A 13,726-nucleotide genomic window follows, 5' to 3' on the forward strand; every position below is an offset into this window, starting at 1 on the left:
TTTTACTTTACTTTTAAAGAATAAACACATTTAAGAATAAGCACATTTCTGAAATTTTTACCAACTGAAGAACTTAATCTTTATAATAAACTGCTAAAGAGGAAAAAAAGGTGATAGTTTTAAGAGTGTCATAAATGAATGGAAAGATAGATTCAATAAGGCTATTACTATTTTTACAAGAATTGGGAACTTTAGAGGTCAACCATAAGAGAACAAAGGAAAAGAGGCATAAGTAAATTACTTATACATTCAGATAGATATATGGAGTAAAGAAAGAGGAGTAAAGAAACCAAGTGGGAGGAAAGAAATGAGGGGGGAAGGATATGAGAAAGGGAGGAAGAAAAATAGAGGAAAGAGATGGAAGATGTTTTTTATTGTGGAACTTAAAAAACAAAGGCAAATCTATTAGTTAAACTGAATTTTCAACTTAAAACTTAAAAAGTCCAGCCTACTTGACATCTAGCTGGTGTAGGTATGAGGTCTTCAGGACGGCAGGCACTGCACACGGTCTTGGTTCTCTCCCTCCTCGGATGTATCTGAGGTGCTGGAAGACTCATCCGAATCTGCATTCACGCCTCCCTCTGCAGGAGCTCTCTGGCGACGTTGACCTCTCCGTGTCACGTGACGCATGAGGAACCAAAGCATGTGGCTATCAAACATGTCGGTGTGGTATGATCTGTCTTCATCTCGTTCTCGCTTGTTCTTCTTAATCACATTTTTTAACTCAGTAAGATCAGTGGCAGCTTTAGCTGTGGGTGCCCAGATCTTGGCATCATGGTCTAGGCCACTGGTCGCCATCACAGGTAGGGAGGGATGGGGCTCAACACAGTTTACAGTACCTGCCATGTCCCCCTTCATGAACTGAACAATCTGGCAGGATGATTTCTCCCAGAGGAAGATGTGCCCGCAATCACTTCCGCTCATCACAAACTGACTTCTGGGGCCATAGAAGTTGACGCCTTTGACTGTGGCATTATTTCTGTGCCCCTTGTATCTCTTAATATACTGGGCCCCATCACAGTCAGAGGAGTTGAAGAGGTAAATATCTTCATCATTGTAACTGGCCAGGAGCTCTGTGCTATCATGGCTGTACACAACTGAGGTGATGGATGCTCTGGAATCATAAGTGGCCAGGTGATGAGGACAGAATTTCTTCAATACTCCATTATTCTCATTTTTATTAATTTTCCTCTGGTCATAAATTCTTACAAACTGGTCTTGTCCACCCACAGCAAACTGGTAAGCATTGGCAGGATTCACAAAGATTGTATACAGTCCTACTTTCCTCTCATTGTCTCTGGTTACCACCACTTTTGAAGCTGGATAGTTTTGTCTGAGGTCAATCGCGAAGACAACTGCATCTTCACCTGAAGTTAGGAACGTAAAAGGGGAGTCTGGCTTCATAGCCATCTTGTGACTGGCTCCCTTATGGAAGGCCACACGCTTAGAAAGCTGGTGGGGAGGCAGAGCAAGGAGTTCTGTTACCCGTATCTGCCCATCACGGGCACATGTGGCCACGATGGAATCACCAGTGTTGGGAAGGAACTGGGCATGAAAGACATTATTTTTGTGACCAGTCTCAAATTGCTGTACTGGCTTCTTAGATATCCAATCCCAAATTATCGCTCTAAGGTCATCACTGCTAGTGACCAGCCAGTTGCCAGACTGGTTAAAATTCACACTATTGACACAACCACCATGGCCTTCAAGCCCATACTGCAGACCGAAACGCTGCACAAAGGCTCTTGCCCCACAAGCCTCAGATACAAAGCGGGCACTTGAACCCAGCTGCCGCTCTCGAAGAGCAGTAAGAACCTTCCAGCGAGGGGATGGCAGGGCAGATGTTTCTGAGGACATCCAGTCCTCCAGGGCCTCATCCTCATCTGGTAAATACTGATAATGGCTGGCCTCATGGTACGGTACCTGGGGCCTTTCTTCCATTTCTTCCTCCTCCTCCTCTCCTGAGTGGCCATAGATGGTGTCATCACTGCCTCCCACACTTACAGAGGCCACACTTTCAGAGACCACGCTTTCATTTTCTGTGTCTGTGTCTATGTCAGCAAGGCTGACAAGCCCAGCATCCCCGGCACCATCACCATTTCTGGTCAATCTCAAGCTCAGTTCAGTATCTAAGGAGGTCTCCCTCCCGGCCCCCGCCCCAGACGGCTCTCCCGGGCTATTCGGCGGGCTTCCATCCCCTAACTCTGATGGGCCAACTGTGCTGCTCACATTGTCAGACATCGTAAATGATACTTGCTGTGGCTGGGCTGTAGTGGGGAAAAGCCCTCGAAGCCTGGAGAAGGGAAAAGGCCGGCAGAGAAGAGAGTAAGCCTACCGGCCAGACGCCATTCGCCGTAGGCCAAAGAAGGGCGGGGCAATAGCATTGTGAGGCCGTTGAAAGTATGGCAGCTGGTGAGGTTCAAAAAACCAAGTGTCTCGTGATATTTCAGGATCGCTCAGAATTGCCCTGGCCCCGAGCCCCACCCTAGCAGCGCCTTGCACGGTCAGCCGCTGTGCATGGTGTTCTTGTGAAGATTGAAACGTACTGTACTTTGGGAAACATTCTTAGTAGAGAACCATCAACAAAAGTGATCCTCCTTAGGAAAAATAGTTAATAGAACTATCGAAATATTTTAAATATCTCCCAAAATATGTCAGAGGCATGGAGGGGGGAAGCATTTAGGAAAAGAAAGCTTTTCAGAGACAGTTAATTGTCACTGCTATGTTAACTTCTGAGCTTCTACAAATGAATTATCTAACGTGATGTCACTAAGTTTTGTAAGGGGTACAGTAAACTGCTAAGAATGCCGGAATGAGGAAAACAAGATTTCCCTCAGAGTAATCTCAAGATCAATGAGAAATTGATTAAACCTAGAAGTATAAAGTTTTCTAAGGGAGAGAACAGTTCCAAGGCTAATAGTAATGGAAAGACGTGTGAAAATCATTCATAGTAATTTGTAAATAATAGCACAGCAACCTGAAACCATCTGAAAGCCTATCAAGAATAATGTGGATAAATAAATTAGCACATATTTCTATAATGTACTAATGTACAAAAGTGGGGATTAATCAATTAAAATTAAATACATCAACATGGGTGAATCTTAACACAATGGTGAGTTAAAACACAAGTGAGAGAATAGTTAATTTCATTTTTATGCAGATCTTTATACTTTTCGTATGTAACAAACATTTTTGAAAGCAAACAAATAATTGAGTCAAAATTCAGGATAATTATTACCTTTGGAGGAGAGGAAGAAGTTAAAATCCAGTAGAGGGGAAGCTTTGAAAATTCTTGGTAATGTTTATAGTTTACCCTGAATATAGGTATGTTATTACTTTTATTATTTACATTTACACATACATGTAAATATACACATACGCATTTACATTATTTACATATACATTTTCTATGTATGATATATTGCATAGTATTTTTTTCGTTTTTGTTTTAAGAGATAATGTTCATTTACAGGGGGTCTTGCTTAGCCATGGTCCACACAAAAAACGGGAAAACTAGAGCATCAAACGGTATTATGCCCATCCTGGCATTGTCCACGGGAGGAAGCCTTAATTGAATTGGGAAATATGTCTTATCCCATTCAAGGAACAGTTCCAGTGTTAGAGGTTGAATCAGGTTATTTTGATCTGATGCTGTTGTATTGATTTGACTTTTTTCCTATGTTCTCATTAAGCAAACTTTGACTATGAGTCGGATTTTCATTTAAGTTTTCATTTAAATTTGCATTTAATTTAGTTGATCCTTTTAGTATATTTTCACTCATTCATTCATTCATTGATTTATTCACCACACATTTATTTAAAGTTTCTCAATAGATACCATATGCTGTTCTAGGTCCTGATAATGCAGTGGTTAATAAAAGTGGTAATCCCTTCACTCTTGGACTGTATAATACAGTGGGAAAAGTCAATACATTGGCAAGTCAATACATAGATAGATCATATAAAGGAGTGATGAATGGGATGTAGAGAAATAAAGGTAAGTAAGTAGATAAGACTGGAGGTTAGTTTAGATAGTATATTCAAGGAAGATCTCCTTTGTGAGATGACATTTAAGTAGAGAGCTGAATGAAAAGAGAAATGGAACATGTAAATATCTAGGATAAGAACATTCCCTGTAGAGTGACATTGAGGGCAAATGCTCTAAAACAGTAGCACAATATGAGTGTTCATGGAACTTCAAGGAGGCCACTGTGACTGAAACAATACAAGTAAGCATTAGGGATAGTGTCAGGCCATGGGATTAGGAGAAGCCAAGGCCAACGAAACAGAGCCTTGTCCATCACCAGGAATTTTAAGTTTTATTTCGTTCTGTGTGCTCTGGAAACCCTTTAGAAACTTGTGAGCAAATTAATGGCACTATCTGACTTTTTAAAAACATAATACTGGCTGCTGTGTGGAGAATAGAATGGGGTGGGAAGAGGGAGCAGAAATACTAAACTATTCCTCTAATCCAGGTGAGAAATTAAGATGGTTTAGACTAGGATGAGGATAGTGCTGGTGGTGAGAACTAGTTGAGGTTTGGAATATATTTTGAAAGTGGAAATTATAGCATTTACTGATGAGTTGAATGTGAGTATGAGGTGGATTGGTCAGGCTACTGACAAGAAACACGTATCACTTGGGCAGTTTGAAGCAGTTTATAAGGGGGATTTTTACAACGGCGAGAGAAGGATGTAGGGAAGTCACAAGGGAAAGATCAGGACCTCAAGGCTGTTACGAATGGGGATATATTATATCTCTAGGCCTACAGGTGGGGAAGAGAAGAAGTGGTTATCAAAAACCTAAGACAGAAAGAGCACTGTGGAGAGTCTGACCTGACAGGCGCTACCATTAGCCATCTTTCAGTGAACTCGTAAGGAGGGAGCCAGGGAGACAAATTCCCCAAATTCATTCTCTTCTCTCTGCTGTCCTACTGGTAATTTTGTGTCCTGTAACTTTACTGAATTTATTAGTTCTAACAGGTGTGTGTGTGTGTGTGTGTGTGTGTGTGTGTGTGTGTGTGTGTGTGTAGTCTTTAGAGTTTTCCATATTAAGATCATGTCATCTGCAAACAGATAATTTCTCCCTTTCCAATTTGGATGTCTTGTATTTATTTTTCTCTTGCCTAACTTCTCTGGCTAGGACTTCCAGTGCCGTGTTTCATAGAAGTGTTCAGAGCAGGCATCCTTGCCTTTTTTCTCATCTTAAAGGAAAAGCTTTCAGTTTTTCACTGTTGACTATAATGTTAATTTGTGGGCTTGTCATATATTGCCTTTATTGCGTTAAGGCAAATTCCTTTAATACCAACTTTTTATCATGAAAGAGTACTGAATTTCTCAAATGCTTTTTTTTATTTTGTTCTGTTTTTATTGTTGTTGTTGTTGTTTATCTATTGCAATGATTGTGTAAGTTCTATCCTTCATTCTGTTAACATGGGTATCACTTTGATTGATTTGCTTATGTTGACCATCCTTGCATCCCAGGGACAAATTCCAGATGGTCTTGGTGCATTTTCTTTTTAATGTGCCTACTGAATTTGGCTTGCTAGTTTTTTTGTTGAGGATTTTTGCATCTATATTCATCAGGAATATCGGCCTACAGTTTTGTACAATTATTGCTGAGAGGTTAAGATAAGGTTTGAGAACTGACTGTTAGATTTGGTAACAAGGAGATAACACGTGACTTGTTGGAACTGTTTTACAGTATTTGTAAGAACAAATGCTTGACTAGAACAGTTTGAGGAGAGAAAGGAGAGGGAAGATAGGGGACAGTGGGTAGAGATAACTGTTAGAGGAGTTTTGTTGCGTAGGCGAGAAAATAATTCAAGTGATAGCTACAAGGGGGAATGCAGTCATGATCTTTTTTTAAAAAAACTGAATTATCACAGGACTTTATGCTAGTGGCCATGATTTAGTAGTTAGGGTAAAACCTGATAATGCAGGGGAGAGAGAAGTTTCATAAAACGTCTCGAATAGGGAAAAGGATATAGGATTCAATAGACAGATAGAGGAATTATAACAAGAGGGGAGACAAAATATTTAGTATAGAGGCAAGTAAGTTGTTAGAGTTGGTGGTGGAAGGATGTTCATACTCTCTTCTAATTGCTTCCACTCTCCCAGTAAATGACGGAGGAAGGATATCAGCTATGAATGAGGAAGATGGAAGCTGTGCTGGATCTTTGCAGCAGAAGAAGGTGGGAATAGTCAACTCAGAGAATGGGAGAATGAGTGTAACAGGGGAATGGAGGATTGTTGCTTAGAAGCAGAGAGGGTCCACTTGTGGTTTTACACCATCAAAATGAAATGAGACAGCATGGTTATTTGTTTTTCCCTAACTATTTCAGATACTTGAGGACAGGAGTGGAGTAGGCAACTACCTAGATTCAATTAACTTCCAAATTCTTTTGCTAGTTGAGGATAACGGAGAGTTCAAGGGAAAAGGAGCTTAGATTCTACATAATGAAATTTTTATAGTAAGGAACTGTGGAATTTAACTATAAGAAAGGGAATTAAAGACACAAAAGGGAAGATAAAGAGCAAATTTGATATGGTCAGCGGATTGGAGGTTCCAGTGGAGACCTTTGCTGTGATCAGCAAGTGCGTTCAAACAGAGAGAAACTATAGTTCGTTTTTGCTTCACTACCTTATGGCCTGTAAGTATATATGACGCTTAGGAGGACAGGATGACCCAGAACGCTATAATCTGTACCCAAGCTATTAAAGCAAAAGCAATTTGATTAAAAGATTAAAGTAATTCACTCTAAGACATGGCTGACTGATAAGCTTAATTTTCCCAGAAGCTATTTCCTTAATCTAAGAGGAACTTCCTATTCCACGAGAGAGAATTTTTGGAAGAAACCTTCCAGAGCCATTTGGATATCTCAGGATATTACTATAACCACTTTTTTTAAAAAGGACTAGAGTTGGAGCCATCTGCCTTTGCCTCTTAGAATGGTTAAAAAAAAAAAAAAAGAAAGAAAAACGAGAACAATTTTAAAACCGTCTGATACAGTGGTTTTGAAACTATTACCCTGATTTTTTCCCCCATTCCCCAACCCTTTGGCAACCATCACCTTGTTCTCTGTATCTAAAGGGTCTGTTTCTGTTTAGTTTGTTCATTTTATTTAAAGATTCTACTTATAAGTGAAATCATACAGTATTTGTCTTTCTTTACGGTATATATACTGTGACTATTCTTATTGACCAGCAGTATGGCAGCCTGGTTCTAAAAGTGGCTATCAAAGAGGGCCTTTATCTTACTGCCTCAGTGAGTTGGGGGATTCAGAGACAGTTGTTTCTAAAATGTTACGTTACCTGTCTCACATAATGGGCTTGTCTTGTTTTCTGCCTTCATAGAAATAACACCCCACTGAGGGAGACAGACTTGTAACCCAGTAATTATCCTGAAGTGAAGTGCATACTAAGATGAGTAGAAATTTTTCTGAGAATATTTCATAAGGTGTTGGCAAAACTTGCATTTAAATGCACTTCCTACATTTTAGAAATACCTATTCAAATTCGTAGGATGCCCAGAAACTTCAGGATGCCATTTGGAAGCAAAAGAGGAAAAAAAAAAAATCTATATATTCTAGAACAATTTCCATTATAAACAAATAATTATAAAATAGCAAAATGTGTGCAAGTTGATTTACTAACAGATGGTCCTATGAAGGTGGAGTGACAGAGAGACTGTTTTGGGGGTAGACATAGGGTTTACAGGGGCTCCCAAGAAAGACGTTTGAGTGTAACACTGAAGGAATAAAGAGCCGCACACAGCCACCTAATGGGAATTTTCTTCTGGGCTCTTGTGTATGCGTGCCCACATCCCCCTGCCTCATCCTTATTCAGCCTCATTCCCTTTTCTGTGTGGGGTCTGGCAGGGCAGGATGCAGTCGGAGATTAACACATGGTCTGTGACAGGAGGGAGGAGACAGCATGACACATTCTGGAAAAATGGAAAGTTTCGGTATGATTGGAGCACAGAGTAAGTGTAAACAGCTGTGTGAGACAAGGCTGGCCCGTAACAGAAGGCTTTTTTGCAGCAGTTCCCAAACTTTTTGGTCTCGGGACCCCCTAGGCATTCTTAAAACTTACGGAGAATCCCAAAGTACTTGTAGTTATGTGATTTACACCTACTGATATTTGTCCCACTAGAAATTAAAGCTGAGAAACATTTAAATATTTATTAATTTATTTCTTTCAAACAAGAATCATAAACCCATTACATGTTAACATAAATCATATACTTTTATAAAAGATAATTCATTTTTCCCAAACAAAACAAGTTTAATGAGAAGAATGGCATTGTTTCACAATATTGCATATTCTTTTTATTGTCTGGTTTAATAGAAGACATCTGGCTTCTCCTATCTGCTTCTTCAGGCAATCTCTTGCAATATCACACGTAATGCAGTATCTGGAAAACTGGACTGTACATTTGTGAGGGAATGAGGGTAAAAAGAAAGGCAGATAACATTTTAAGATTATCATGCTCATAATTTTGACTTTTCAGACCCATTAAAAGGCCCACAGGGACCGGCCCCCACCCCCACCCCCCCGTCCCTCTCTGTGGGTCCCAAGCACACTTTAAGGACTGCTACTTTCTTATAAAGACGTATAGAAAACAAGTTGAATTTTATCTAGTAGGTGATGCATAGCTACCTAAATAATTTAAGCAAGGATTGGATTTGCATTTTATAATGCTTACTCTCAGGGTGAGAAATAAGTTGGATAGAGGCAAGATTAGATGTTAGGAAACTAAATTCGAACAATTTCTCACATTCTATCTGAAAGGACTGTTTTACAAACACGTATATAATGGTGTGTATATATATATATATATATATATATAATGGTATATATTATATATATAATGGTATATATATATTATACATAATATATATATATATATATGCATATAATACCATTGATACTATTTTTATGGGTCTAGTTCCCTGTGCTGAAGAGTAAGTTACTTGAAAGTAGGTACTGCTTTTGATTTATCTTTATAACTACAGCTTTTGGTAGAGAGTAGAGAGCAGGTACCCAGTACAGATTTGTGTCAAACGAATGAAAGAACCAACTAAATGGCTATCAGAATATTGCAGATTAATGACGATCTAGTCTTCAACTTAATGGCAGTGGTGACACAAAAGGAGAACATTCAAGAGATGTACTGATTTCACTGTTGACTGACAGGAAATGCTGTTGACCGATTTACTGGATAAGGACCATGAAAGCAAGATAAGGAACACCATTATTTCGGTCATCTGCCTTATGTGACCCCGATTCAGGGTGAATGGGAGGGATAGAATGGGGTGGGTTTTGAAGGGGTGATTTCTGGTTTCATTTTGAATATGATGAATTTCAGATGCTTGTGGGATTTGATGCTTAGGCAGTTTTAAAGTTACATAGTTTGTTATCTAATTAAGCCCAGATCACAGTGTATTTCAATATTTATTTTCGATGCTTTAATATTTTAGTATTTATTTTTAATACTTTTGATGTTTCAGTGTTTATTTTTAATGTCTCAGTATTTTAAATATTTAATCAGAGTTCTTAGATGTTTGCTGTCTTAAATTTCCGATGCTATTAGTGGATGCCAGTTTACTGCCAACCAAGTGGGATCATTTGGCTGTTGCACAGTGGCTTGTTTTCAAATTCACTACTAAGTTCCATCCGTAATGAGGAAGTTGAATTACCCCTACAACTCTGTGAAGGAATCTGCTGAGCCCACTCTTAATATGAATGTGTGGAAGAAAACAGGAGACATAGCATTTGACTTATTCATAGAAACTGACCAAATCTCCTGTCACCATCCTACTTCACAAGCCACAATTAGGGCTGCTGACACATTGAAAAGTATGCCTATCAGCAAGGATGGATTTTCATAATTCACAATTCATTAAATAGGCACCATGTGACTGCAAATAAAGAAGCATTATGCAAAGAATGTGTTATAAACAACTTAAAATGAGTTCAGAAGGTAACAAAACAATCTGGCTTCATGTTTTCAAGAGAGTGGCCCCGACAGACAGGAAAGAACACTTTAAATACCACTTTCAATACTAAAGGGATTCAGTTCTCTTGTCCTTTATTGCCACTCATCTTTCCATCTGGGCAGACTTCCTATTTTATCCAGTACTTCCCTATTTAGTACCATCCTGCCTTTACATTCTGTTTTCAATCGACTCTGCAAGCCTAATTGTTGCCCTGTCCCAGGAGGATGTGAATAATTTTAAAAGTAGAAAGAGAAGCATCTGCACAGATAGAAAATAGCAGTCATTTCATTATAGTCTATTTGTCTTTTTTATTTATGCCAAAAATGTATCCATATCTCCAAAGAATGAATGACTACCACCTGTCTTAAAAGCTGAATGCAGCCCCCAACTCTAATTATTTTCATTGCTTCAAATTTTTTTTAAAAAATTGTATTTGTGAAAGTTAGAGCTCTTGATAAATATTACACGTTTCTGTTGGTTGCATAATTCAGTGAGTTAGGGAAACTGTACCATTCAAGAAAAATAAAAATATAATTTAAAAAACTAAATCGTCTTTGATTTTCATCAATTATTAATTGTGCATTTAATAAAGCACATAGTGAGCATAGAAAACTGAATTATTCATGCAGCTCACTAGAGATATTGATATATTTAAATGAATAAGAGAACATTATTTCTAAGGGTATGTTAGATGAATAGCCATGATAATGTGTGAAATAAAGCAATAAAACTAAAATACAAAAAGATTTTGGTATAACATAATGGAATTTTTACCACCACCCCGGAGATTTAAATGTAAACAAAGGTCTACTTTATTAAACATATATTATTGGGAGTATTATTGCCACTATTTCTTTCTCCTCTCATTTATATGCAGAAGGAAATTTCTGCTCCTCTCCAGTTTTGGAATACTTCTGCTTTTTACTCTTATTGTAATACTTCGGACTCTGAAATATGGCAGGCCATGTTTCACTATTGAGCAGTCACTGCTCACGTGTGACACACCCTCTTGCTCTCTTGCCAACACTTTTCCCTCAATGCTCGGACATGATGGGCACTTACGTCTTCTTGTCACCATGAAGTAAGTATGCTTGGGCAGTGCCCAGGGCACACCTTTAGTAGAAATGCCGGCCATCCTTCTTGCTGGCCATCCTTCTTGCACCACCAAATCTGTGTGAGATGGACCTGGCATCCCTGTCTATGAACTGTTTGGGTACATGGACTCACTACGCTGCAGGTCACATCAACTCTGTGTTTATATGTTTTTTATTCACTCTTTCTCTCCCCTTGCACCCTCACTGCCCCCAACTCTGCCAACGCACCCACAAAATCAGTTCCAACATTTAGGTTTTGGGTGAATTAGCTGATTCCCACTTCAGCTTCTGACCTGAACCATGTTTTCTAGTCCAGCTTTTACTGGCGAATGTTGTGTGTGTGTGGCGGGGGGAATGGTGGATACAAAGCGCTTTAAAAATTAATGAATCCACTTGAGTGATAGGATTTCGTTGTTTGGATTCAGTTTTATAAAATGCAAATGAGAGAGCTAGAATACATGACTTCTATGGCCAATTTTAGTCAAATCACAGTAGACTAGCTGATACTGTGATGCAATATGGCTGATTTTCTTATATGGTTTCCAAATAAACCCTAAAGTCAACTTCAAAGCAAATGAGACTACAAATATAGTGTAAGAATCATAATTTTCTTTGGAATATATGCATAGCTTTCCACGATGACTACTTTGAAAGGTAGTACTCAACTGGAAACAGAAAAGATTTAATGAGTTTGTTAAAAATTAGTACATAGTGTCATTCACCTTAGTTTCATCATTTACATCCCGAGAGGATGTCTCTCAAATCACACGTGTTCACTAACAACTGAGTAATAAAGACAGTGATAACCAAAAATTTTCGAAATAGGGAGGGGTCCCAAAGGTGTGGGCAGTTGGGGAAACAACTTGAAAGAGTTGAAAGAAAGAGACTAAACAACTGGCAAGAGAAAGAGGAAGAGTCCTGCTGACAAAGATAAAACAGCCACAGGATTGAGAATACGCAGGACTTGTTTCTTTCAGAATGTGAACAGACATATTTTCATCCGGCTGATGATTCATGTATAAGAATAGTAATAAAAGTCATTTGAAGGTCAGAGTGATCAATGTTTGTTAAAAATTCTTGAAGCTGTATGGGGACCGTGCACTGTTATTCAACACAAATGTTTTAAGTGCATGGCCATGGAACATGATTTTCCTGAGTGATGGCAGACCTTCTTCAAGTGAAAAGGAGAATTGTGGTAGGCAAAATAATGGTCCTCCTCCCAAACCTGTGAATATGTTTCCTTTCATAGTAAAAGGGAATCTGCAGATGTGATTCAATTAAAGATGTTGAGATGGGAGATGATCCTGGATTATCCAAATGGGCCCAATGTAATCATAAGTATCTTTGTAAGAGAGAGGCAGAAGGTCAGAGTCAGAGAAGGAGACGTGGTGATGGCGGCAGAGGTCGGAGTGATGCAGGGACATGAAGCAAGGGCTGTAGGCAGTATTCAGAAGCTGGAAAAGGAAAAGAAATATATTCACGCCTACGGCCTCCAGAAGGAATACATTTTAGGCTTCTGACCTGCAGAACTGTAAAATAATAAATGTGTGTTATTTTAAGTCACTACATTTGTGGTGATTTATTACAGCAGCATTAGGAAACTGATGTGGGGATGTATGTGTATAATAATCTCAGCAAGGCAGTTCACAACATCTTTAGAATATTTCTAAGCCAAGATGGAGGAGTTAAGACTACGCAATAATGTGTGCTATTAGATTCAAAACTGCCACAATTGATATGCCCAAAGCATGGTGTTTAAAAACATGGTATCCAGAGCCTGGGTTGGAATCCTGACCCTGCTTTTTTCTAGTTATATAATCGTAAGCTGACATCGTAATTTGACATTTCTGTGCTTCTGTGACCCTATATGTAAAGTCGAATTAATTATCATAATCATCTCAGAATTGTGTGATAAAAAATTAATACAAATTAGTACTCATTATTTAATGAATATGACATAAATTAATACTTTTGCAATGCTTAGAACATTTCATGATACATAGCACTATGTAAAGGTTAGCTGTCATTATTAGTGCCAGCCGAAAGTAAATTCTGTGGTCACAAGGCTCAAAGCTCTGTACTTGATTCTAAACATTTCAGCATTTGTTTCCATGACTTGAATAATGGCATTAAAGTGTGGTGACATAAAATTGGGAGCTATAGCTGTAATGCCAGGCTAAAGCCAATCAAATGAAATATATGTAGGCTCCAAAAAACCCCCAAAGGTTTACATCCCAAATATTTGCTAGCATTATTGCTACATTTACTTTAAATATATGAGTAGCATGTTGTGCTCTGTCCCACAGTTTGAATTGTAAACACAGTTAAAGAAACTTTAGGATTTTTATAAAAATAAAATACGTGGTTTCATATATCATAGGACTCCATTAGCACATCATCCAATAGCTTCCTTCTTGCCCTAACCACCCCACCCTGTCCAATTTGTTGAAAACATACTTGCATGGCTTATAGAAACCTAAATGTTGGCAGGTGTCATGGGGAGGAAGGGTCAGACCAACTTCTAAATCCAAATAAGGGTTATCTGATAAATTCTCTAACGTTTTGTCTTTCCACTGCCACATAAAGACATTTCTGACAACTAATCTTACAGTCTTACAGCTCATCCCTA

The 13,726-nt window shown here is 38.6% G+C and overlaps 1 protein-coding gene across 1 annotated transcript; it reads right to left on the reverse strand.

The window, feature by feature from the left end:
- Positions 1-483: 483 nt before the first annotated feature.
- Positions 484-2,241, reverse strand: LOC308495141 (DDB1- and CUL4-associated factor 8-like; the record flags this gene model as incomplete). The annotated part of the gene is made up of 1 exon (XM_081043068.1): positions 484-2,241. One exon carries the CDS (start codon positions 2,239-2,241, stop codon positions 484-486), a length of 1,758 nt encoding a protein of 585 aa, XP_080899194.1.
- Positions 2,242-13,726: the final 11,485 nt, after the last annotated feature.

The sequence above is a fragment of the Rhinolophus hipposideros genome (assembly GCF_964194185.1).
Source record: "Rhinolophus hipposideros genome assembly, chromosome: X".
NCBI classification, from domain to species: domain Eukaryota; kingdom Metazoa; phylum Chordata; class Mammalia; order Chiroptera; family Rhinolophidae; genus Rhinolophus; species Rhinolophus hipposideros.